Source organism: Sus scrofa, chromosome 15 (genome assembly GCF_000003025.6).
Source record: "Sus scrofa isolate TJ Tabasco breed Duroc chromosome 15, Sscrofa11.1, whole genome shotgun sequence".
NCBI classification, from domain to species: Eukaryota; Metazoa; Chordata; class Mammalia; order Artiodactyla; family Suidae; genus Sus; species Sus scrofa.
The window spans coordinates 101,479,682-101,506,496 of NC_010457.5; the positions used below are offsets into that span (position 1 = coordinate 101,479,682).

The 26,815-nt window shown below is 38.3% G+C and overlaps 1 protein-coding gene and 1 long non-coding RNA gene across 3 annotated transcripts in view; one reads left to right on the top strand and one right to left on the bottom strand.

The window, feature by feature from the left end:
• LOC110257079 overlaps positions 1 to 15,754 on the top strand; it is a 51,451-nt gene extending 35,697 nt beyond the window's left edge. The window contains exon 3 of one of the 2 annotated variants that reach the window (XR_002339300.1): positions 15,701 to 15,754. This is a non-coding gene — a long non-coding RNA (uncharacterized LOC110257079). Of the gene's footprint in view, positions 1 to 8,055; positions 8,186 to 15,700 lie in introns of those variants that run through there. The other variant, XR_002339299.1, reaches the window with a different exon arrangement.
• The window catches only part of RFTN2 (raftlin family member 2), a 67,088-nt gene extending 45,843 nt beyond the window's left edge, over positions 1 to 21,245 (bottom strand). The window contains exons 1-3 of the mRNA XM_021075725.1: positions 20,483 to 21,245; positions 3,141 to 3,324; positions 570 to 684 (exon numbers count right to left, since the gene is read on the bottom strand). Of these exons, the coding sequence (XP_020931384.1) occupies positions 570 to 684; positions 3,141 to 3,324; positions 20,483 to 20,621 (438 nt within the window). The 5' untranslated portion in view covers positions 20,622 to 21,245. The remainder of the gene's footprint in view (positions 1 to 569; positions 685 to 3,140; positions 3,325 to 20,482) is intronic.

Sequence of the window (26,815 nt, forward strand, 5' to 3'; positions counted from 1 at the left end):
TGGATGCCAGTTGGGTTCATTAACCGCTGCGCCATGACAGGAACTCCCACTCTTTTTCTTTTTGATTTTTTTACACTTGAAAAAGTTACCTTTTCCTGTGAAACATGCGGACTCTATTTTCTACAGAACTATTGCCCATTTTCCCAGCAGCACTTCTTAAGTAATGGTTGTTCCTCCATTTTAATTAGATTTGTTATGAAACTTCCTATATGTGTATAAATTTATCTGTGGCATTTCCATTCTATTTCACTGGCCTGTGTTTCTGTTTTTAACTATATAATTTGGTATATGGGCTTCAATATTTTTTTATTTTTATTTCTTTTCTTTTTTCTTTCTTTTTTTAAAAAATTAAAGTATAGTTGATTTACAATGTTGTGCCAATTTCTGCTATACAGCAAAGTGACTCAGGCATACATATATTTATATTCTGCTTCCATTCAATATGTTTTAAATTGTGGTAGAATAAGTCACTTATCATTTTCCTGTTCTTTTTAAAATGAGAAAGGAAATTGACGAAGTAATACCAAATATTTCTCAATATCCTATGAGAAAATGTATACTTTTAGTACCTTTTCTATCAGTTCTTTTGCTGAGTCATTTGTTTGTGTCTCATAAGTTAAAGGACATTCCTCAATCACAAGCCTTGGGCGTCTTTGTCCACTGGGAGCTGTTGAATGCTTCGTGCTGTAACAGAGAATATGTTTATGGTTGGAGGCAGATTGCTGATTTTCAGCTAATATGCTCATGTGAAAATGAGTGAGCAACTCACAAATAAGGTCAAGACAATCCCTTTTCTTTGTTATTTTAACCGTAATGATTATCTTGTGTAAAAATATAGGAAAAACACAATAACTTCTATTAATTCAGATTTTTGTAATTAAAATCTCTATTAATTTTTTCTTGACTATATCCACAGCATGTGAAAGTTCCTGGGCCAGGGATGGAACCCATGCCATGGATGGAACCCAAGCCACAGCAGTGACAATACCTGGTCCTTAACCCAATAAGCCACCAGGGAATTCCAAAACCTTCATTAATTTAATTTCTAATTTAATATGGAAGAAAAGCTTCATGCCTGTTTGATGAGAAATTATTTTAGATCATTGTTATACCTCATTACTGTACAAAAGCACAAGTTAAAATCCAATTAAGTGGGGACAGATATTGTCCTTTTCCTTTTTTCTTCTTTTATGATCGTCACCCTTGCTTATTCTTAGTCTCGGCAGGGCACTGCTAAATCTATCTGAAGCAGTGCTAAAAGAAAAAATAATTTATACATGGTTTATAATATTTGTAATTAGGACATAAGTATTGCTAGTGCATGATAAATGGCATATCTACTTAGTAATGCTTGAATTAGCAAATAGATATTTTCACTAGTAAATACGTGATGAGGCTCCATGTCACAGTGAAAGCTGAAGAAGCTTGTACCTGCCCTGTCAGACAGTCTCCCTAAAAAGCACATCTGGGATTTTTAAAAGCTCTCCCCTTTTTCTAATTTTCCTGTCTTCTCTTTTCCTCTTACTTGATTTTTCCTTCTCTTTTTAGCCCTTTCATAGTTAAAATCCATTGCTATAAAGAGAAAATACAGTTGGAATTCCCGCTGTGGTGCAACAGGTTAGGGATCCAGCATTGTCTCTGAGGCAGAGCGGGTTCCATCCCCAGCCCTGCACAGTGGGTTAAGGATCCAGAGTTGCCACAGCTGTGGTGTAGGTTGCAGCTATGGCTCAGATCCCTGGCCTGGCAACTTTCACATGCCGTGGGTGCGGCCAAGAAAAAAAAAAAAAAAGAGAGAGAGAGAGAGAGAAAAAATACAGTTTTTTACCCTGGTCTTTGAGATGATTTTGCTATAGCCAAAGAGTTGTATAAAATTTTTAATCAAGAACATTGGTTTGGTTTTTTCATTCTTCATTGGAAAGAGCAACCATATTTCGAATACTATCAAACGTATAAGCTAGGCTGGCAAAAATGTTTGCAGTATTATTCGGGAAAGCAGCTGTTTTTTTTTTTTTTTTTTTTTTTTTTTTTTTTTTTTTTTTTTGTCTTTTTGCCTTTTCTAGGGCCGCTCCCGCGGCATATGGAGATTCCCAGGCTAGGGGTCTAATTGGAGCCGTAGCCACCAGCCCATGCCAGAGCCACAGCAACGCGGGATCCGACCCACGTCTGCAACCTACATCACAGCTCATGGCAACGCCGGATCCTTAACCCACTGAGCAAGGCCAGGGATCGAACACGAAACCTCATGGTTCCTAGTTGGATTTGTTAACCACTGAGCCACGACAGGAACTCCGAAAGCAGCTATTTTAAAAAGTTTTAAAAACCCTAAAATGGATGATTTTACATCTTATTTTTAGGACAAAACTGATAAGAGACCTATCCAGTTTGTGAGAACTTGGCATGTAGGACTTTCTGCTGTAAAAGATTTAGAAGGTAGAGATAGTTTCTGTGCCACTATTAATAAAACCATATAGGACAGTAAACAACAAAAAGTGCTCAGTGATGGGAGTTCCCTTCATGGCTCAGTGGTTAATGAACCCAACTAGGATCCATGAGGATGCAGGTTCAATCCCTGGCCTCCTCAGTGGGTTTAAGGATCTGGCGTTGCCATGAACTGCGGTGTAGGTTGCAGATGAGGCCCAGATCTGGCGTTGCTGTGACTGTGGTATAGGCCAGCAGCTATAGCTTTGATTCTATCCCTAGCCTGGGATCTTCCATGTGCCGCAGGTGTGGCCCTAAAAAGCAATAAATAAATAAATAAATAAAGGGTTCAGTGAAAGAGGACTTGGCCAGGCAGCTCTTTTAGCCCAGTAATAGGATGTAGCTGATTGCTACTCCCTCATCTGCTGAAGTTGCTGTAGGAGGTCCCAGGAGCTTCTTGAGTCTATTTGCCTTTTCCTTTGTTCACTGACATCCTTATCCAGGATGTTTGCAAGGAGCTAAAATCTATGAAGAGTCTTACGGAAGGAGATTCAAGTTTCCTTCTCTCAATCCAGGTTCAACAGTTGGAAAATGTGCCTTAATCCAAAGCCTCTAATTGTTCTTTATTCTCTATCACTTTGTTCTAATTTTCTTTTAGCCAAAGAAAACCATCTCTTTCAAAAGCTTTTTAGTATGACACTTTTCTTGAGCAGCAGGCTTACCTTAATTTCAAGCGTGATAGCACCACCCTGTACAGGTAACTTGCAGGTAGGTGTTTTTGCTGCCCCATAGGTTGTATAACAGGATGAATAGCCCCAACAATATATCCTTTAAGATAGTAGTCTTCCACTTTTGTTACTATATCCGGAATCGAATTTATCTTGATGACTGCTGGATGTGGTGAAGCTGAAATATCAAAGGCAAAGAGAAGTCTGCATATTCACAAAGTTGAATTGTACATTATTTCTATCTACATGTGATAATATTAATGAATAGGAAACATATCCATATGATTTAATCTCAAATAGAGTTACACTAACATGTATTATATATTTTCTAAATTACTTTCAGAAAAAAGCAAAGGTAACATTAGGAACTGGTAAATATATATTACTACAAATATGTCTTAAAGTAGAAGTATATATACATATATATATTTCAATTAAGGCAGCTTTATTTTTTAGGATTTCATTTGAGTGACTACATTTACATTAATAGGTATTGAAGACATAAATAAGAGAAACAGTATTAGGTTAAAGAGTCAATCGTTTTTATGATTCTGAGTAAGATGAGATGCATAATTTCTTTTTTTTAATTTTTACTTTCTGAAATGCATAATTTGTTAAGAATGATATACAAATCTAAAAATTAAAAATAGGAGAAATATTATCTGTTAAGCAAGAATTGTCAAGTTCTTTTATTTACAATTACACTTCAAAAACACTGTGTTTTAAGTTTCTTTGGGAAACTCAAAATTCGATTTCTTATGGTACTTATATAAATGCTTGAGTAAAAAAAATTGAAAAAGTAAAAGTATCCAGAAGGCTTCTTTTTTTTTTAGTAAGTAAAAATTCCAAATGTGGAGGAAATTTAAAGGCAAGAGTGATAAGCAATTTAACCATCCCTTTGAAGCAGGGCAACTCTGTAGAAACTATAGAATAGTACAATCCGTAGTTTTTAGTAAAAAGAAAAAGGTGTGTTATTTGGGAACATGTTCTTAACGTTCTGGTAGTATTAATTAAAAAAAACCCCATTATTTTCTATGACAATATTTCTCATTATCCGGAAAACAACTAAGAATTAATATCTAGAAATAGACCGGCAATTTGGTTATTTCTTGAGTCATTAAATGTATGAAATTAACTCCAGGTAGGGGCAGGGCAGGCTGTTGGCTTTTTGTCAGCGTTGTCAGTGGCATCCAGCAAAGAGCTGCTGCTAACTGCCTGAGCACAGGAAGGAGGTTAAAAGCAGACAAGGAAGAAGGGTCAAAGGAAACCTCACTTCCACTTACATTAGTATCCATCCAATTCCCACGTGCATTCACGTGGGTTCATGCCAACTTCTCAAATGAAAATAAGACACTCAGAGAAAGGTTATATAAACCAGAATGGATCCATTTACTCAAATTTTCATCCTCTTTTGGATTTAAACCAGTCTATTCACAATACAGTTTCATCATTATGAATGGGAATGAAAACAAAGAGAATGGGCCTGGCTTTGGAAGAAACAGCTGGATTTCATTTCAAAAGGACCCAGTTCTGCCTGGTTGTGTGGCCATCACTCTGTGATTCATTTGGTTTTACTTTTTTTTAGTATTTTAACTACCAACCCTGATTTCCAAACAAAGGAACTAAAAAATACATATAAAATAGAATAAGCTGTTAAGATTAGGGAATGAAACACGGCCTAAATTTATTTTTAGAGCTATATCCTACATTTTTTTTTTTTTTTTTTTGGTCTTTTTAGGGCCTCACCCACGGCATATGGAATTTCCCAGGCTAGGGGTGCAGAGCTGCAGTTGCCAGCCTACAACACAGCCACAGCAATGCCAGATCCGAGCCGCAGTCTGCAACCTATACCACAGCAATGCTGGATCCTTAACCCACTGAGTGAGGCCAAGGATTGGACCCGAGTCCTCACGGATACTAGTAGGGTTCGTTTCTGCTGAGCCACCACAGGAACTTCTAATCCTACAAAATTTTGAAGAAAACTTTAGTCTTTTCATGGATCTCACTGTTTATTGTAGAAAGAGAAAATGCTTAGCATGATACAAAAGAACCTTCATAGTCTGGCCTCTGCCTACTTATTTAGCTTTCACCGTTGTCCTTTTTCTTTTTTTTTTTTTAATTAAAATTTTTTAAGTTTTAAAATAATTTAATGAATTTCATTATATTATAGTTGTACAGACATCATCACAACCTTATTTTAGACTATTTCCAGAAGTTAGTCAGACAGGAAGAGACAAACATCATATGATATCACTTATATGTGGAATCTAAAAAAAGCATACAAATGAACTTATTCATCCTCCTTTTTCTTGTATGTCTTGCTTCAGCAGGACTGAACTATTGGAGTTCCTGCACCTGGCACGCTGTTCATGCCACCAGGCCTTCATTTCCTTTCCTACTCCCTGAGCCCGAGTTAATCACTCTTTCCTCTGTGCTGTGCATTCTCTTACTTCCCTTATCAGACTATTTTATAGTTACTTATTCATGTATTTGTCTCTGCTCTTAGACTGGGAATTCCTTAAGGGCTAGGAACCCATCTTTTTCTCTTTCTATGTCTAGCATTTTCGTTAGGTCATTATGTTAAGCTGGAAATACTGTTCATAAGGGGAGCTAAGAGGTGAAATTATTGCATAAGGAGGGAAAGCCATCAAGATTAGGTAGTATAAATTTTAAAAAGTTAGGTTAGTAAATTAAGGAACAGGTTATCTAGGGCTGGTAGGAGAGAGACACAACAGGAGAGATCACACAGGCAGGGTTGTGAAACTGTTACTATTTGATCACAAAAATGTGGGTGGTCAAGAACCTAGTGAGAATCCAACCAGGTAAAGCTAAAGGTCACATTCACTTTAAAAGTCTCTAGCTTCACATCACACTTTACATTCCTAAAGTTAATGATATTACAATGAGGAAAAAAAAAAAAAACACACTGCCATTGAGGTAAAAAATAGTGAGCAGTGGAGCTACATTGGGTGTAACTGGAGCGAAATTTGGAGAGAAATTTGGGAGAGGATGTACCACAGACAAACAATGAGCTTGAGGGCCTGTTTTTGGGTCTGGCTGGCCTTGCATCTCTCACTGATTTGGCTGGAGTTACTGTAGGTCCTATGTGGTCTCACTGGCACAATTACTTGGAAGGAAACCCCAGAAATCAAGAACTCAGGGTCGTGAAAAGTCCTCTCTCTTGGAGCCCTGGGTTAGAGTTCGGAGCAATTTAGGCAGCCTGATGCTCTGCTTTCTCTGTGATCTTGCCACCAACCCAGAGGATGAGCTAGTGCAGCAGCTAACACATAAAAGGCAATTAATGAGTTCAAAGAGGCACTTAAGTTGTTGATAAACATAGAATATTTGAAATATTTCAACTGTCCTGCATTATCATCAGATGCTCAGCAGTTAGTAATATTGTTAGACTATTTTAGTTCTATGATACCACCTTCATCATTAGAGATTATCTATTATCTGGAGATAGATAGTAGTGATGGTTGCACAGCGATGTGTTTGTATTTAATGCCACTGAACTGTACACTTAAAAGTGGTTAAGATGGTAAATTTTGTTATGTATATTTTATGACAATAAAAAGGATGTATGTCAAAGATCATATATATTATGCATGTACATATTTAAATATGTAATATATATTTTATTTATTTTTTAATTTTTTAATTTTTTTTTGCTATTTCTTTGGGCCGCTCCTGCGGCATATGGAGGTTCCCAGGCTAAGGGTCTAATCGGAGCCGCAGCCACTGGCCTACGCCAGAGCCACAGCAACGCGGGATCCGAGCCGCGTCTGCAACCTACACCACAGCTCACGGCAACGCCGGATTGTTAACCCACTGAGCCAGGGCAGGGACCGAACCCGCAACCTCATGGTTCCTAGTCGGATTCGTTAACCACTGCGCCATGACGGGAGCTCCATAACTGTTTTTAATTGTACAGTTTAGTATAGTGTTAAGTATATTCACATTGTTGTGCAACAGATCTCCAGAATGTTTTCAAGGTGCAAAATTGAAGCTATACCCATTAAGTGACTCCTTATTTTCCCTCTCCCCCTAGCCACTTGGCTTAGAGATTTTTCTAAGAGTTTAACTACTCAGATACTTCATCTGAGTAGAATCATATAATATTTCTCTTTTTGTGACTGGCTTATTTCACTTATTATATTGTCTTTTCACTTCATTCACATGCTATAACATGAATGAAGTTCATCTTCCTTTTTAAGGCTGAATAAGATTCCACTGTATATATACCACATTTTGTTTATCTTTTCATCTATCAATGGACATTTGAGCTGATTTCTCTTCTTGGCTATTGTGAATAGTGCTGCCATGAACATGGATATGCAAATATCTCTTTGAGATCCTGCTTTCAATTCTTTTGGATATATACCCATGAGTGTGATTGCTGGATTTGCTGCAGTTCTATTTCAATTATTTGAGGAGTGGCCATACTGTTTTCCATAGAGGATACACCCTTTTACATTCCCATCAACAGTGCACAAGTGTTCTAATTTCTCTTCATCCTTGTCAACATTAATATATATATATATATTTTTAATATTAGCCATCCTGATGGCAATAAGATAGATGATATTTCATTGTGGTTTTGATTGGCATTTCCCTAAGTATTTGTGATGTTGAGCTTCTATTCATATGCTTGTTGGCAATGAGTATATCATTTTTTGAGAAATGTCTATTTAAGCCCTCTGCCCATATATTATTTTGGCTGTGCATGTGGCATATGGAAGTTTGCAGACCAGGGATCAAACCTGAGCCACAGCAGTGACAATGCTGTGTTCTTAATCACTAGGCCACAGAGAACTCCTGCCCATTTTTAAATTGGTTTTGTTGCTGTTGTTGAGTTGTAGGAGGGAGTTTATATATTCAAGATATTTTATTTTCTCCCATTCCATAGGTTGACATTCCATTCTGTTGACTGTGTCCTTTGATGTACAGAAGTTTCAAAGTTTTATGCAGCTGGTTTTGTGGCCTCTGCTTTTGGTATCATATACAAGCACTCTTTGCCAAATAAAATGTCACGAAGATGTCTCCCTGTGTTTTCTGCTAGCAGTTTTACAGTTTAAGGTTTTACCTAGGTCAAAGATTTTTTTAAACTTTATAATAATATTATATTTTGTTATTTGTACCTGCAGCATGTTGGAAGTTCCTGGGCCAGGGACTGAATATGAGCCATGGCAGTGACAAGGCCAAATCCTTAACTTTTAGGCCACCAGGGAACTCTCAAAGATTTTTTTTTTTAAAGTACAGTGGGGAGTTATTGTGGTAGTTCAGCCAGTTAAGAACCCAACTAGTCTCTGTGAGGATATGGATTCTATCCTTGGCCTTGCTCAGTGGGTTAAGGGTCTGGTGTTGCCACAAGCTTCGGTGTAGGCTGCAGATGCGGCTTGGATCCCGTGTTGCTTCGGCTGTGGTGTAGGCTGGCAGCTGCAGCTTTGATTCGACCCCTAGCCCAGGAACTTCCATATGCTGCAGGTGCTGCCCTAAAAAGGAAAAAAGAAAAAGAAAAGAAGAAAAAAAGTACAATGGCATCTGTTCTTTTGGTTTAAAAAGTTATGCTATGCCTTTTTCCTCAAAAATAATGTCATAAAAATAAAGAACTTTAATGCTTTCCCAGTGGTTTTACATGACTATCTTACCAAGGTAGATTGCCAAATGAAAACTTAAAAATTCCTGAAGGTGGAAGAAATTTTAAAGCTTATTGAAAAAATACTGTTTACTGGACAAAAGCAAAACACAAAAGAATACAGACTACAGCTAATAACTTAAAATTTTATGAATAGAGATAAATATTTTATTTTTGCGAAAATGTGTCTTTAGAAATTGTTAAATTTAATGCAGGAATAAAGACTGTGCCTTGCCTTGGAAATCTTCCCTGGCCTTTTACCACTGCTGCAGGACAAGTGGTAATTATAGTGGGTGTCACTACTGCATGAAATTGGTTGCTTTCCATATGGCGCAGCTAAACAATTCAGAGTGCTTGAGGTTCATTCCCTCCATTCTATTGTTTTATAACAAGGTTTCCAAAGGCAGAATTTTGCAACACATAAATGGGATCACCAAGAAGGTAGCTAGAACAGAATAACATTGAATAACATTGATGCTGTCCAGGTAGAGAATGCACTTCTAAGGAACACCTTATTCTCTGTCATGTCAGAGAAATTTGGTGTCAGTGGAACAAATTCAGCTTTTCTGGTCTAATCCTCTTGCAGTCGTAGTAAAGTCAGGGTGTTGTCTCAAGTTTCAGTGAAAAAGAAATGCTAATGCACGTAACACACACACACACACACACACACACACACACACACACAGAGTTTGGGCAGGAATTAGACTGAGAAATCCATGAAAGTTGCAAAAGGAGAAAAAAATTGTACATTGATACTAATAAACATATCTTAACATACTTTTTAAAATAAAGACCATATTATTTGGGGCTCAATGCTTTACATTAATTATTCAACTGTCTCAAGTGTGCATGTTCTTCCATCTGGAGATCTGTGTCTTTTGCTGAAAAGCACTCAGCATAGACATAACAATTATGGGAAGTGCTTAAAAAAAACTTATTAAAGGACCAACTGAAGGAAAAATTGGTTATAGCATTAACATATTCAATGAACAGAACTCCAGGGTGCTTATGGCACAGTGGTTTAGAAAATACACTTTAGGGCCAGACTGCTGGGATGCAAATCCCAGCTTAGCCACTTACTAGCCTGGCAAGGTACTTGGCACCCGTGTGCCTCAGTTTCCTCATCTGCAAAGTGAGAATAATAATAGAGTCTACCCTCCATCTTTATAAAAAATAAATTTATATTTGTTCCTAGAAAGAATTTGGCATGTAGCGTGCACCTAGACAACTGCTGGTTGCTTTGTTAAATGAAAATCCTCCCCTGTGGGAAGAGAGGGAGGTTACTATTCTCATTGGGAATATTGGGCTCTGGAAGCAAACTGCCTGGGCTCAAATCACGCCATTTACTAGATGTGGAACAAGTTACTTTGCCTGTCTGAGACAGGGACAAATAACACTGTTAACTTTGTAGAGTCGCTTTGATAGTAACTGTAAAACACGAGCACAGGCCCTGGTACAAAGGAAACACTCAAACATCAGGGATATGTCTGTCTACTTGTGGCCCAACTTAGAAAAGATAGTTTTAAATGAAGTTGTCCTCAGAGATAAGCCATTGTTTGTTTAAAAAAAATCTCAGGGGAATTTCCACATGTCTGGGGTGGGGGAATGGGAGGGGAGGCAGACCTCTGGAAAGAAGGTCATTGTAGAGATGTGGATTTATTCCCAAAGCCCAGTCTGACTCCCCACCTGTAGAATTCTAGATTAGAAGTCCCTAACTCACACTGACCTACTACACTGAGTTGCAGCCTCAAATGTCCATAGGTACCAGGCTGGTAAAACAAACAAATGGCCTGTGCTGGAGGATGGATCTGGGGAGGACTCAGAACCTCATCCAAGGGCACAGCAACCCTGGCCCAGGGCTGCCGTGTGGGCATGTGTGCCTGGTATTACTGGATCTTCTGTTTTTCGTTTTTTTTTCTTTTTTAGGGCTGCACCTGCAGCATGTGGAAGCTCCTAGGCTATGGGCTGAATCAGAGCTGCAGCTGCTGGCCTACGCCAGATTCTTAACCCACCGAGTGAGTCCAGGGATCAAACCTGCATTCTCAGAGACACTGTGTTGGGTTCTTAACCCACTGAGCCACAATGGGAAGTCCTGAATCTTCTGTTTTTTAAGAAAACCCTAAAAATCTAGATTCTTGTGCAATATCTCCCAATTTAAAAAGTGACAGTTGACATACATATCTTCACAAAATACACACCAACTGAGACCTGTCTAAAGTCTGAATATGGCCCATGCCTTGTTGGTTTGTAACTTCTGCTCTGGGTCATCCCAGGGATTCTGCAGACCCAGAGCCTTCCCAGGTCCAGGCCAGACCACCTAGACTATCTTAGACAGTGTTCAGCAACCAATTTTTCCTCATTAGTGGGGATAGGAGGATGGTGGGGATAGGAGGGCTGGGGTTCACTCTATTACACCCTTCTTATCCTGCACTATGACTTAAACATGCCAGCATCATTCAAGAAAGGTAAACCTAGGAGCAAGGAAAGCAGAAATAAATCTGGGAATTTTGTTCAGAACTTCCCTTCATACAATCTTCTCGATTCTTAATAATGTTTTAACTGTTTCGAAAAGAGACTGGAAGCCTAATTCAGCTTAGAGATGGCGTAAGGAAGGGGGTGAGCCGTGCACACAGAGTGATGCATTTCCATCAGTGCTCACCAGAGTGAATAATTATGTCGCCATGATTGCTTGCTGTTTGCAGCCAAGCCTTTGATTTAATGTCTTTACACTGGAGCAGTAATATCAGAGACTCGATTACTTTTTAAACACAGGAAATGAGGGGGGAGGTGTGGTTGTTTTGGGTAGAATTTGAACAGTGCAGGCAGTTAGTAGCAGCTGCAAGCCATCTAGCTCCTCTTAGCTCCCTAACCACCATAAGTTCCTTCTCCCTTTCTTGGGAGAAGGAACAAATGGTGTTGTTGACAGCATTAACATGCAGGCCTGGTTGTTGTTCAGTTGATGCTATGTGATTTGCAAAAGCTTTATTATACCTTACAAGGCTATAGCGAAGAACTGGTGAAGGAAATTATTTTGTAGTTGCTTTGAAAACTTTTCATATGCAGAGTGGATTTTTCTGATTAATTTTGTTTAAATTAAAAAGTTTTTTTTGAGACAACTTACAGAATGGGAGAAAATAGTTTCAAATGATGCAACAGACAAGGGCTTAATCTCTAGAATATATAAGCAACTTATACAACTCAACAGCAAAAAAGCCAATCAATCAATGGAAAAATGGGCAAAAGACCTGAATAGACTGTTCTCCAAGGAAGATATACAGATGGCCAGCAAACACATGAGAAAATGCTCAACAACACTGATCATAAGAGAAATGCAAATCAAAACTACCAAGAGATACCACCTCACACCAGTCAGAATGGCCCTCATTAGTAAGTCCACAAATAACAAATGTTGGAGGGGTTGTAGAGAAAAGGGAACCCTCCTGCACTGCTGGTGGGAATGTCAACTGGTACAGCCACTATGGAGAACAGTTTAGAGATACCTTAGAAATCTATACACAGAACTTCCATATGACTCCACAATCCCACTCTTGGGCATATATCTGGACAAAACTCTACTTAAAAGAGACACATGCACCCGCATGTTCATTGCAGCACTATTCACAATAGCCAGGACATGGAAACAACCCAAATGTCCATCGACAGATGATTGGATTCGGAAGAGGTGGTATATATACACAATGGAATACTACTCAGCCATAAAAAAGGATGACATAATGCCATTTGCAGCAACATAGATGGAACTAGAGAATCTCATACTGAGTGAAATGAGTCAGAAAGACGAAGACAAATACCATATGATATCCCTTATAACTGGAATCTAATATCCAGCACAAAAGAATATCTCCACAGAAAAGAAAATCATGGACTTGGAAAATAGACTTGTGGCTGCCTGATGGGAGAGGGAGGGAGTGGGAGGGATCGGGAGCTTGGGCTTATCAGACACAACTTAGAATAGATTTACAAGGAGATCCTGCTCAGTAGCATTGAGAACTATGTCTAGATATTCATATTGCAACAGAACAAAGGGTGGGGGAAAAATGTATACATGTAAGGATAACTTGATCCCCTTGCTGTACAGTGGGAAAAAAAAAAAAAAAACAGTTTTTTTGGAGTTCCCGTCGTGGCTCAGTGGAAACAAATCCAACTAGCATCCAGGAGGACGCAGTTTCAATCCTTGGCATTGCTAGTGGGTTCAGGATCTGGTATAGCCATGAGCTGTGGTGTAGGTTGCAGATGCGGTTTGGATCTGGCATTGCTGTGGCTGTGGTGTAGGCCAGCAGCTACAGCTACGATGTGACCCCTAGTCTGCGAACCTCCATATGCTTCGGTTGTGGCCCTAAATAAACCAAAAAAAACCTTTTTTTTTTGTTTTTTTTAGGGCCACACCCAAGGCACATGGAAGTTCCCAGGCTAAGGCTTGAATAGGAGCTGTAGCCCCTGGCCTACACCACAGCCATGCCAGATCTGAGCCACCTCTGCAACCTACACCTCAGCTCATGGCAACATTGGATCGTTAGCCCACTGAGTGAGGCTGGGGATGGAACCGTGTCCTCATGGGTACTAGTTGGGTTCATTACTGTTGAGCCACAATGGGAACTCTGGATTTTCTGATTAAAATTGATACATGCTAAAGGTTAAGCAACACTTTATCATTTATCTATCAATATTAATACACTATCAATATTAATATAATTTTAAAATAGTCCTTTGCTTAAAAACTACATAGACAAAGATAAAATTTTAAAAACAAAAAAAGTCACATTTAAGTATAAAAAGCTAAGAACTTACTCAATGCCAAAAGCTTTGCCCTGGTGATGTAATGCTATGAACATAGTCCAAGACATATATATATATTTTTTTTCCACCAACTTACTTCTGAAGGTTGGTATGTATTTTTGAAATATTTATGAACACTGTTTCCTGAGATAAAAATGTACAAACACTGGCAAGTAATTTTACCATATTTTCAAAAGGGAACAGACTGTCAAACTGTCAAACTCCCTCCATATTGTAACTAACAATTATAGTAAAAAATAATAAGTAACATATACCAAGTGCATATTTTCTGCCAGGCACTATGTGAAGTGCTTCACATGCCTAATCTTAATTAGTTCTTACAAAACTCCATAAGGTAGATATTATTAATATTCTCATATGAGGAAACCCAAGGAGAGAGAGATTTGATAACTTGCTCATATTGCCACTGAGTAGGAAGACTGTGATTGAACCAAATAAAATGATCCCAGAGCCAACACATTCTAGCACCTACAGGAAAGTAAACCTTCACTGATTTTCATCATTGTTAATTTAGAATTTGTGAAAATTCAAACATCAGCTGGGCTAAATTTTTTTGGCCATGTATGCAGAAGTTCCTGGGCCAGGGATTGAACCTGAGCCACAGCAGTAATCAGAGCCACTACAGCAGTGACAGCACCAGATCCTCAACCCACTGTGCATTAAAGCTTTTGACTACTACAAATTGTTAAGCAATTTGATATTTGGGTATTAAAAGAAGTATCTTGTTTACCTATCAAAATGTTTTAAATTACTTGAAAATATAAACTACTATATAAACATCTCAGTTATGTAATATTTTATATTTTCTTTTCTATTTTTTTGGTATTTTTGTTTTTTTAGAGCCACTCCCTCGGGATATGGAGGTTCCCAGGCTAGGGGTTCAATTGGACCTGTAGCCACCTGCCTACACCATAGCCACAGCAGTGAAGGATCTGAGCCGCATCTGTGACCTACATCACAGCTCACAGCAATGCTGGATCCTTAACCCACTGAGCAAGGCCAGGGATCGAATCCTCAACCCCACAGATGATAGTCGGGTTCGGGAACCACTGAGCCACGACAGGAACTCCCAATCTTTTATATTTTCAATAAAAGCTTCCATCTTTGTAGTCATTCATTAATATATTTAATTAAAGTAATACAACTGTAGTTTTGAAATACACTCAAACTCCAATGAACTACATGGTTCATTATTACAGGCAGATATGATCAAAAGATCAAATTATTAAAACTCCTGCAACCTTGTGTTTCACTGTTGCCTCCTCCATGTGCTGCACTCCACCTATTCTGTTTATCCATAGTTCCCGGACAGACCATAAAATTTTCTCTCATTTCTGAGTCTGTACATCTTGTCTTTTTGCTTTGTTTGCCTCACCCTGACTTCCTATATAGCCTTTTCTTTTTTTAAACCTTTGCATGGGGGTAGAAGTGTCACATAAAAAAAAAAAAAAAGATGTCCCAAACATACTGAAACTGCCAACATTTGGTAACCATCATCCATTTAAAAATCAGAAAATAGCAGGCACTCCAGAAGCCTCCCACTCCCCGCTTTCCAACCACAATCCCCCTCTCCTGCTCTGAGCTCCTCGGACTTTTACGGTCCTCGCTTCCTTGCTCTTCCTTTTAGTTTACTCTGCAAGAACACGAGTAAACACTGTAGTTCATTCTGCCAGTTTTTGGAGTTTATATAAATGGCATCATACAGGATATACTTGTGTCTATCTTCTTTCACTGAACATTATGCTTGTGAGGTTCATGCGGTGTAGCTTGTATAAGTGTAGTTTGTTTTCACTGCAGTGTAGTGGAGGACAGCACAGTATTGCCTATGGCTTGTTTTGTTGCATATGGTGTCTTGGCACTACGTTGGTCGAGCTGAGTAGTTGTGACAGAGACACATGGCTTTCAGAACCTAAAATATTTATTTTCCAGCCCTTTTCAGAAAAAGCTGGCTGACTTTGGCAGTATACAGGTGCATTGTATGAGTATACCACAAGCATTTTTTTTTTTTTTTTTTTGGAGATGGTTGTACTAATTTAGAAACATCTGGTATTAACAGTCTTTTTCTTCTTTTTTTCTTTTTCTTTTTTTTGCTTTTTAGGGCCGCCCCTGTGGAAAATGCAGGTTCCTAGGCAGGGTCCAATCGGAGCTGCAGTGGCCGGCCTGCGCTACAGCCACAGCAACGCAGGATTGGAGACGTACGCCACAGCTCATGGCAATGCCAGGTACTTAGCCCACTGAACAAGGTCAGGGACTGAACCTGCATCCTTATGGATACTAGTCAGGTTTGTTACTGCTGAGCCACAACAGGAACTCTGGTATTAGCAGTCTTTTTACATTTTAGCCATTTTGGAGATTTGTAGTGGTTTCTCACTGTGGTTTTAATATGCATTTTTCCTGATTACTCAGAGGTTGAGCACATGTTCATATGTCTACAGAGCATTTGGATTTCCTGTTTTATGAACTGTCCAAGTTCCTTGTCCATTTTTCTATAAGGTTGTGTCTTTTCCTTTTTGATTTTCAGTTGTATTTTATATATTCTTGATCCAAATTTTTGTCTAAGTCCCACTCATCCTTTAGATCTCAGATGAGCTGGCACTTCTTTTAAGTTGTCTTTCTGGATCCTGCCGATCAGGTGGCAGTGCTCGTCTTTCTGCTTCTATAACCTTCATACTTCCAGCACAGCCTGTATCATAGCCTAGTGTGGCATTGTAACTGGATGTTTATCCATCAAGGCCCCTCAGCAGGATGCTCACTAGGATGCGGGTTCAGGGAATTCAAGAATTCTCTGTATCCTCTGTATCTCTGTATCTTCACTCTAGGTTCAGTGGGTGCTCAGTAAGTGTCAGTTCAAAGAGTGAATAAATGTCCTTCCATATATAAGAAAAAAACCCAATATAATGTAGATTGTCAGTAGAAATATATCCTCTTAACATCAGTATTTATTTAAGTGGGTCAACTATATGCTATTATCAGAGATTCCCTACTCCCCCAGGTCAGAATGGGATCTTTGCTCCCACAACAGCCTGAAATTATGAGGCTTCATTATTTTTCTAAACCAAAATATCTCACCATTCAAACATGACAGAATTCCTTATATAGTTTTTTCACCTGATAGGAATTTGGGCTAGGTACCATGACAGGGTTTATATTGATGCTTGAGTAAATTTAGTCATTTTTATTATTAATTTCTTTTTACGCAGCATTTTAGATTTGAAAATATTTTGACTGCTTGAGGAAATACACCAAAACTTATTAGATTCAGACAGATATAGAAAATTTAGGTGACTGACCTACCTTTCTCCTTTCCTCCCTCCCCACCTCCCTCCTTTCTTTCCTTCGCCCCCTCATTTCTGATCCTTTATTCATCTCCTATTGATTTTTATTTATTTAATTTTTTGTTTCTTTTGCTTTTTAGGGCCGCACCTATAGCATATGGAAGTTCCCAGGCTAGGGGCCTAATCAGAGATACAGATGCCCGCCTATGCCACAGCCAGAGCCACGTCTGTAACCTACACCACAGCTCATGGTAATGCCGGACCCTTAACTCACTGAACAAGGCCAGGGGTTGAACCTGTGTCCTCATGGATGCCAGTCAGATTTGTTTCCCCTGAGCCACAACAGGAACTCCTTGTACTGTAATCTTTCATTCATTAATTCACCACAACTTACTGGCCATTGGTCATGTGCCAAACACTGTGCAAACACAACTATGCAAAGGTAGACGTGGCATAGTTTCTGACCTTGAGGAGTTCACAATATTTTCCAGTTTGACCAGTTAGAATAAAAGATACTAGAGGGCAGAAACCATGTTTTATTATCTTTTGTATTTTTCACTATATATCAGCATCTTCTACAGAATACATACATCGATGTATTTATTACGGTAATAGTGATAATAAAAGACAATAAGAGTTTTTTGTCCTAATAGTAGGAAAGCAAGCTAGGGGCCAGAAAAATTTTACTCAATATGTTTTACATTATTCTATTAGAAAGTCAAATAAGGAAGCTACCATCTGTCCTTCTCTTCGGTTTTTAATATTACAGAAATTTCTTCTTAATCATAAAGATATACATGCTCTGAAAATCCTGAGGGCTATGGTTATTTAGATTGTTTTCTGGGATTGTACAAAAAGGTGAACCAAACTTTCTGGATCATTTGAAGAGTTAATTTAATTTTCACTAAAGAAGTTCTATAACATGCACATATATATATACTCACACACATCATATATATATATATAAAACTATACAATAATCCAGAAAATTTATCATAAAAATTGCGCTGAAATCTCACTAGTGTGGTTGGTAGACCCTGCATAAAGCCAGAATGGTTAGTAATTAACTTTTAATAAGTGCTTACTGAGTGCCAGGGACTTTTGGAAAAAGATTATCTTGTATTATCTCCTTTAATACTTAAAACAACGCTGTTATGTAAATGCCATCAGAACTCCCATTTTACAGCTGTGGAAACTAAGGAAGAGCAAAGTCTATAAACTTGCCAAGTTAGTGAGTACAAACTGAGGAACTTGACTCCAGAACTTATGTGTTCAATGATTAATTATTATTTCTCCCACAGAGATATATAAAAAATGGCTCAAAGTCTTCCCCTCCACCTCCCAAAAAAGTGTGGGAAAGGCACACACACACAGAAAGAGAAAGAGAGAGGGAGGGAGGGAATGGAATTGAATGGAAAATAAATAATTGTTGAAGATAATTATAGCCACCATAACACAGGGCCCTGGAAATTCTAAATGGTCTCCTCTTGCCCCACTGGGACTTGACTCTCTGTCCCATGTCCTCTGTTTAGAAAAACAGAGGAAAACGAGGTGTCACTAGCCCATTTTGCTTCCTGAAAGGTTGTTCCCTGCACGTGGTCTCTGAGAGGAAGGAGGTGCCACTATTGAGTACTCTTCATGGTAACCCCAGGGCAGAAGGGCCAGCGTTCAGTGAAGACGGCTGGCATGTTTTAACCCCGTGGACTCATTTCTCTACACACTGGAGGAGTAGGTGGGAGTCAGAGACAAAGAGGAAGTTGGTTTGTGAAGCTGGGCGGACAGAGTCTTGGCTTTTGAGGCAAAGGCAAAAACAAAAACAAAACAAAAAACATGTGGAAGAATTGGAGAGAAAAAAGGGGCACCAGGAGACTTGGCGCCAGGACCAAATAGAATCCAGGTGCAACTTTAAAATGTGTGCCTGCTTTCTGTGTTCACATTTGCAAGCTATGCCCATATTTATACTTTATAGTGTAATATTCTAGCTCCTAGAATGGAAGGTTGAAATTTCACTCCTTTCACAGACAGAAGGGCTTCTGATAATAACAAAACTGAAATGACTTCAAGGATTGCTGATTCAAAAATGGCTGCATTTATACAAATTTGAGATTGCTAATACTGTTTGGAGGAAATAAATTTAAAAAAAATCAAATTACTTTAAAACCTATAGGGACGGTGAGTAAATGAGAGCAAAATGGCTCTGGCATAAACTTTATGAACAGACAAGGTTTTGAGGGAAAGGAAAGTATGTTTGTGTCCTGTGGATTTATAGAAACTTGTCCTAAAAAATAATTTACAAGGATCAATGGAGAAAACATAGCACCATATCACAAATATTTTCTCAAATGATGGTTTTTGAAAAAGTATAAAAAATTCATTTGAGTGGCTGCTTCTCTGATCATCACCATTATCTTAATCTACTTTTAAATTTCATAATTAAAAAGAAAATTAGGAATATTTATATTTTTCCCATTTGTAGACTTAGCCTTAGAAAAAAATGGAAATGTGAATGTTTTAAAAGTATATGTACAGACTGTGTATGTCTCTGGAAGGAAGTTTCCTTGCTGGCTAGCTCAGTTTTTGACAAAGAAAAATGGGCTGCTCTTGCACAAAGATGCACTGTTCATAGAGCAACCAAAAAATAGAGAATTTGTGTTTAAGTTGAAAAGAAATTAACATAATATCCAGTATGATAATTTACTTAGTATAAGCCTTCTATTAACTGATAAAATTTGTGGCTTATTAGAATTAAAAGTATAACTTCGTAATAAGAGCTTAAGATACTGACATCTGGAAATTCTAACAGCAAGCAAGACACTCGAAATTTCATTCTTAGTATCCTGTAATTAAAGACATAGTTCTGCTCTTTTAAAAAAATGCAGTTTTATCATTGTGGTTGTACAGAACTCTGAAGTTTCCCAAAGAAGTGAGGCAAAGTATTTGTGAAGTAGAGCTGCCTCTGTTCCTTGCACAGGGCTGCCATCTGGGCTTGTTTATTTGTGTTTCCAACTTTCTGGAACAGGGAGTTTCTCTGTTAGGCACCAAGCAAAGGAAGTGTCTTACAGAAGACTATTTTTTCCCCCCTTTTTTCTTTTTTACTGTATTTTCAAACTTCAAGTTTAGTTTGGTCAAAAATATCAAGTGACTAGCACAATCAGAACATTTAACCATAGCTGGAAACCTCGGAATTGTCTTAGCAAACACTCGTCTACATGATGCAAGTAATATTTCTTGTATGCTACCTTCTTGTGCCTTGCAGATCTTTTTTCAAAACACAGACTGTCATTAAGGGTATAGCTGTTTGGCTTGGAAATCAAATCTTTTTCATATATCCTTCTACAAATAAGCACTTGATTTAAAAATGAAAGACATATTTCCAAGAACTTTTTCTAATTTTATAAAGTACATAAGAACCAAATTTACAAAAAAACAAAGCAAACAAAACAAAAATCTTTCAGAGTGGAAGAAACAAAGCATTACTGTTAGATTGACTGTACAATCTGATTATGAAGGGCAGTTTAAAAATTCACGAACCAATACTTAAAAAAACCAGTAGTCCCTTATCTTTGAAATCTTTCATTAAACAAATAAAAAGAAGCAAAAAGTACCTTGTAAAGTAAAATCCAGCAATACATATTCGTAAGCAAATTCTGCCTTTGTTTCCACTTGCGGTCTCTTCAGGGTAGAAAATATTTTTCCAGGGCTGCTATCATCAGGGTCTTCTAGCTTTCTAAGTCCGCACCCCATGGCAAAATCTGTAAGGAATTAAATTGCAGGATAGGGGAGGGAGAGCAGCAAATTCTGTTGTTTAAGCTGCAAAAAGAAAGTTACAGACTTAACTGCTTTGATTTTTTCAGCTAAATCATAGATATTCAAAAAGAAAACATTTGAGTCCAAAGAAAGGAGCAGAAGACTTCTATCCATTTTTCTGTAAAGTCGTTGAACCCATGATGATTAAGCTACAGCTCCGGGAGGCTGGGCTTGCTCTTAGGAGAAACATGCAAGCTGCTACAACTTAGCGAAGAATTTCCATGCCACGTCAATTTACAGCCAGCCCCCTACCAGAGTTCTGTCGCTCAGGGCACCAACAGTGCTTTGTCTATCCCAGTTGGCTGGATGATAAAGGAGGTGTCCAAAAACGGAAATAAAAAGACAAAAGTGCAAATTAGATGGAATTATCTACAAGTAGAGGATATATTCAGACATAGTGGCATGCAATTCTTTTTCTGTTTTCTCTTTTCCCTTTTTCCTGTGCCCACCCCTCCTTCTTCCTAGTTACTACCAAGCAAGAAGGGAGAGAGAGAGACAGACAGACAGAGAGAGAGACAGAGGGAGACACAGACAGAGAGAGAGAGAGAGAGAGGGGTTGGGGGGGGGGGAGAGAGAGAGAAATAGAGGGAGAGAGAAATGGATTCTCAACATGGTTGGAAACAAAAATCATTTCCAGAAAGGAAGTCAGCTTTATGAGAAAACTGTTTCTGGAGTCTAAAAGGAGACACGTTAAAGTTAAAAAAAACAACAACCCACTTTTAGTTTTTAGATAGCTCTCTTCAGGATTTCTTTCCACATGAAGTTTCGTTTTTGCTGGAAAAATCATATGCTAGTTAAAACTGCCACATATAAAAGTTTGTATGAAATATTATAATAAAAGACTTCATTTAATCACAAAGGAGAGAGAGAGTAATGTGGGGTAATTAGTTTCCCTAAACTTCTTTAAGTTTAAAATACTATTAGAAGGTTTATGATAATAACTAATAAACACTTCCACAAGTCCCAGAGCATCCTTAATTAAAAGAAAACAACAACAAAAGTGACAATTTGATTCATTCAGTCTTAGAAATTGCCATTTACCTGAAGTCAAGAACAATTTATAATTGTAATGGGTATTTACTGCAATGGGTACTTTACTATTTACAGGTCAGGTAGAATGGTGCACTCATCAAAACTGGGAGCCCTGGAATCAGACTTCCTGGATTCAAATCCTGCCTCTAGTGCCAACTAGAGACGTGATATTGGGCAAGTTACTGGACCTCTTCAAGTTTCAGTTTCCTCCCCTATAAAATGGAGCTAATAATAGTACTTACTTCATAAGCGTGTTATGAAGGTCGAATGAGATAATCTTATCTCATATCTTAACAGTACGCCTGGTGAATACCATTAATTTGTTAATGTGCTAACATTATAAAACAGAGTTGAGAGTAGTAATAAAAAGGAAATGGTTCTGCCACCATTCCTGTTATTCACAAAATAAACCTTGATCACATTTCAGATTTTTAAACACAAGCCTGAAGAGATATTTTGGTTATATAGACGAGGTCACATGAGAACTCTCAAAGGGGGGTAGATTATTTAGTCTGTAGATTGATGTGACCGCTTGTCCCTTCCTTCTGCTTACTCGTCTCGAAATAGTTTACTTTTTAGAAATATTTTTAACAGAGGAAAATTTCATAGTCTCAAGGATGAGTGTGGTTGGTGGTAAGGAATTTTTGGGTAAATTTGGCTAAAAAGACAGCAGACGCTAACCTCGTGTGACTCATTTGACTATTCCTAGTGCTTTCATGGCTGTCATTTTTCATGTCCTCTTTTGTAAGATGGGCTGTGAGCTCCTGGATGGCAGTAGTAGAATATCTGAAGTTCACTTGTCCCTGTTGCCGTGCCTGGGAGATTATTTATTAAGTACTCATTATACTTAATAACTGCCTGCTATATTGGAGGCACAATATTAGATGCTGTCTGGGTACACAAGCTGACTAAACATGGCCTCTGCCCTAAAGACACTTAAGGCTTAAGGTGGAAGACATAAACAGATAATTTCAATTTGATTTGGTAGCTGCTAATATGGAAGTAAGCATAGGATATTATAGAAACCCAAGAAGGGGCTTCTAACTCGGTTTGGAGAATGCTGTCTGAGCTGTCTTGAAGAATGAATATGCATAAGAGAGATAAAAAAAAGGTGGGGAGCGTGTGCTAGGAAAAGGGAAAAGCATGAGCAATATCACAGAATCATGAAACTGTGGCATGAACTTGAAGAAACACAAAGCAGTTGAGATTTACTAGAATATAACATTTGAAAGAAGACTAAGCTATAAAGGAGGCAGGAGACAGTTAATGGGTTTTATATGCCACACAAAGGGAATTTTGATTTTATTTTATAGGTAACCAAAGAGAATCAAATAATCAAATGGACAAGTCAAAGGAGAAGCTTGACATAAGTTTGTGTTTTTGATGGGTTACTATGGCTGCTTTGAGGAAAATGGTCTTACTAAAAGCAAGAATAGGGGGAAGCCTGTTACTCAGGAGAGTATTGCAGTAGTCCTGTTGAGAACTGATGACTGAAAAAATGAATGAATATGGTGCATATATCCGTAAACAATTTCTTTTATCACTAGCGAAAGGAACTGCACTTCCTTTAGTTCACAACTGAGCCATCACGTAATCATTTTTATCTCCAAAAGTCCAATGAAATAAGATTTTATTTGACCCTTAATGATGTTTCAAACACATTTCTATATATCAATGTAGCACACATTCCTGTTATTTTAACAATTACATGGTATTTCATTGTATTATTATAATGTGTAAAAAGCAGCATTTTGGCTATTTTCAAAGCTTTATGGTGAAGAATTTTGTAAAGATTACTTTTTATCTGGAGTTCCCAGACATAGTGTCTGTGAGGATATGAGTTGATCCCTGGTCTTGCTTAGTGGGTTAAGGATCCAGCATTGCAGCAAGCTGTGGTGAGCTGTGGCATAGGTCACAGATGCTGTTTGCATGTGGCTCAGATCCAGTGTTGCCATGGCTGTGGAGAAGCCTGAAGCTGCAGCTCCAATTTGATGCCTAGCCTGGGAACTTCCGTATGCCATAGGTATGCCATAAAAAGAAAAAAAAAAAAAAAGATTACTTTTTCCCCCCACTTTGCATTATTTCCTAAATACTTCATAAATGGTCAAAGGAAATAGTTTCCATAATACAAGGAAATCAGAAAATAGTAAGCAGAGAAAATGTATTCTAATGAGTAAATAATTCACTTATATCACTTACAGAATTATGAGGTTGGCCATAAACTGTTTAAGGTATTTATTAACCGTAGATTTTTTTTTCTTTAAAAATGTATTTGGGATTTCCCATGTGGCTCACAACAAAAACGTATTTTGGACAGTAAGCTTTTGTGGGTTATCACCTATATTTGCTCTATACCTCTTTAATGCTTGTACATTTTTAGGGAAATTCTTTTAGTCAAAAAATTTTCTGCATCTCTAATTTGTACTTAAGAAAAATGTACATTTCTTCAAAAATATATTTCTCCACTTGAAACAAGTGTCCTGTTTTTGGTTTGTTTGTTTTTGTTTTTAAAATAAATTTACTATTTTAGAATATTAGGTTTAGAGAAAAATTGAGTGAAAGTATAGAAAGTTCCCATGTGCCTCCCTGTCCTCACTCATGCAAAACCTCTCAGGAACATGCAGCACAATCCATTTGTTGCAATCAGTGAACTTGCACTGGTACATCCTTACCATTCAGAGTCCATAGTTTACATTAGGGTTCATTCCTAGTATTGCACATTGTATGGGTTTTGACAAATGTATACTGACATGTATCCACCATTATATTATCATACAGGGTAAGACAAGGATGCTGTCAGTTCTTTCCCACCTGGATATTTAACTGTCACAACCACATTGTTTTCATAGGTAATATTTTACCAGTCGTGTGTGCCCAGGTTTGGCATATGTTGAGTACTTACAGTAATTAGGATAAATTTTTGGAATAAACATTTTCTAAAGTTGGTCATTTTTTCTGTATTGAATTATATTTGCTGCTAATTGTAGATTTCAGGGCATTTTCAGTTTTTGTATTGTAAAGGGGGCTTCCCCGAGTGTAGACTCTTATGTGGCTTGGATATGTTGCAGATGTATTATCACCTCTTTTCTACATTCTTTTTTTTTTTTTTTTGTCTTTTTGCCATTTCTTGGGCTGCTCCCACGGCATATGGAGGTTCCCAGGCTAGGGGTCCAATCAGAGCTGTTGCCACTGGCCCACGCCAGAGCCACAGCAACGCAAGATCCGAGCCGTGTCTGCAACCTACGCCAGAGCCACAGCAACGCTGGGTCCTTCACCCACTGAGCAAGGTCAGGGATCGAACCCGCAACCTCATGGTTCCTAGTCGGATTCGTTAACCACTGCGCCACGACGGGAACTCCTCTTTTCTACATTCTTGAATGAATGAACCAACCTTACGAAAAACATTCTCCATAATTGGTGACATGTTTTTCTCATAGCTACTACTCATGTTTGAAACACTTGAGTTCACCAAAGTCTTAAAGTTCCTAAAAGGTAATTATGTACCATCTAACCAGTACCCTACAGAGAAAAGTTTTCACCTAATAGTAATTTAAAAATCCAATCTATGTTATGTGGCCTTGATCCAAAAAAATTAATTCAACAGTTTTATATTTTCAGGAAAGGACACAATTTACATTATTGACAAACCACGCAGTTTCTAGGAATTAATCTACCAAAATAGAAGCCAGACTTGTATGTAGAAAATTACATATATTTTTAGTGGCCCCACCCGTGGCATATGGAAGTTCCTGGGCATCCCAGTCACAGCTGCGACCTGTGCCACAGATGCCTCAATGCTGGATCCTTTAATTCACTGCACAGGGCCAGGGATCAAGCCTGCACCTCTACAGAGATCCAAGCTGCTGAAGCTGGATTTTTTTTCTTTTTTTTTTCTTTTTTTCTTTTTAGGGACACACCTGGGGCATGTGGAAGTCCCCAGTATAGGGGATGAATTGGAGCTACAGTTGCCACCCTATATCATAGCCATATCGGATCCGAGCCGCGTCTGTGATCCACACCTCAGCTCCTGGCAAGGACAGATCCTTAACCCATTGAGCAAGGCTAGGGATTGAACCCACATCCTCATGGATACTAGTCAGGTTCGTTTCTGCTGATCCATAGCAGAAACTTATGAAGCTGGATTCTTTTTTTTTTTTTGGTCTTTTTGCCTTTTCTTGGGCCGCTCCCGCGGCATATGGAGGTTCCCAGGCTAGGGGTCCAATCGGAGCTGTAGCCACTGTCCTACGCCAGAGCCACAGCAACTCGGGATCCGAGCTGCGTCTGCAACCTACACCACAGCTCACGGCAACGCCGGATCGTTAACCCACTGAGCAAGGGCAGGGATGGAACCCGCAACCTCATGGTTCCTAGTTGGATTCGTTAACCACTGCGTCACGAAGGGAACTCCTGAAGCTGGATTCTTAATTCCCTCCGAGATGGTGGGAACCCTGAAAATTATAAAACTTTAACAACATTAAATAAGACTTAGGTATATGGAGAGATACGCACAGTCATTTTTAGGAATGTAAATATATCTCTCTTCTCCTCCCTACTCCCCAGCCCTTACACCTGTCACTGAGCTATTGATGTAGTGCAATGGTGATCTTAACCCTAACAGGTTTTTTTTTTTTTTGGCATGGAATTTGTCAAGTTGATTTTAATATTTATGTGGAAGATAAAAGGGCCAAGAATGTATAAGATACTTCGAAGAAGAATGAGGAGAGAATAGGACTTATTACAAAGTTATGGTAACTAAAGCTGTTTTTAGCAAGTCACAGTCAAATGCAACAGCATAAAGAGCATAGAAACAGAAAAATGCATATGTGGAGACTTAACACATGATGGAGGTGTTATGGCAGATTAGTGGGGAAATGGAGCTAGGACAATTAACTATCTATAATGGATAAGAAATTGAAGTCTCCATCTCATATCATATATAAAAATTTCAATTCTACATAAACGACTTTAATATCAAAAGCAAAAATTTTATACTTTTATATGAAAATATGGATAAACATATATTCTGACGTCAGAGTACTAAAATTATTATTATTTTTTGGTGGCATCTTCAGCATGTGGAAATTCCCGGGCCAGGGATG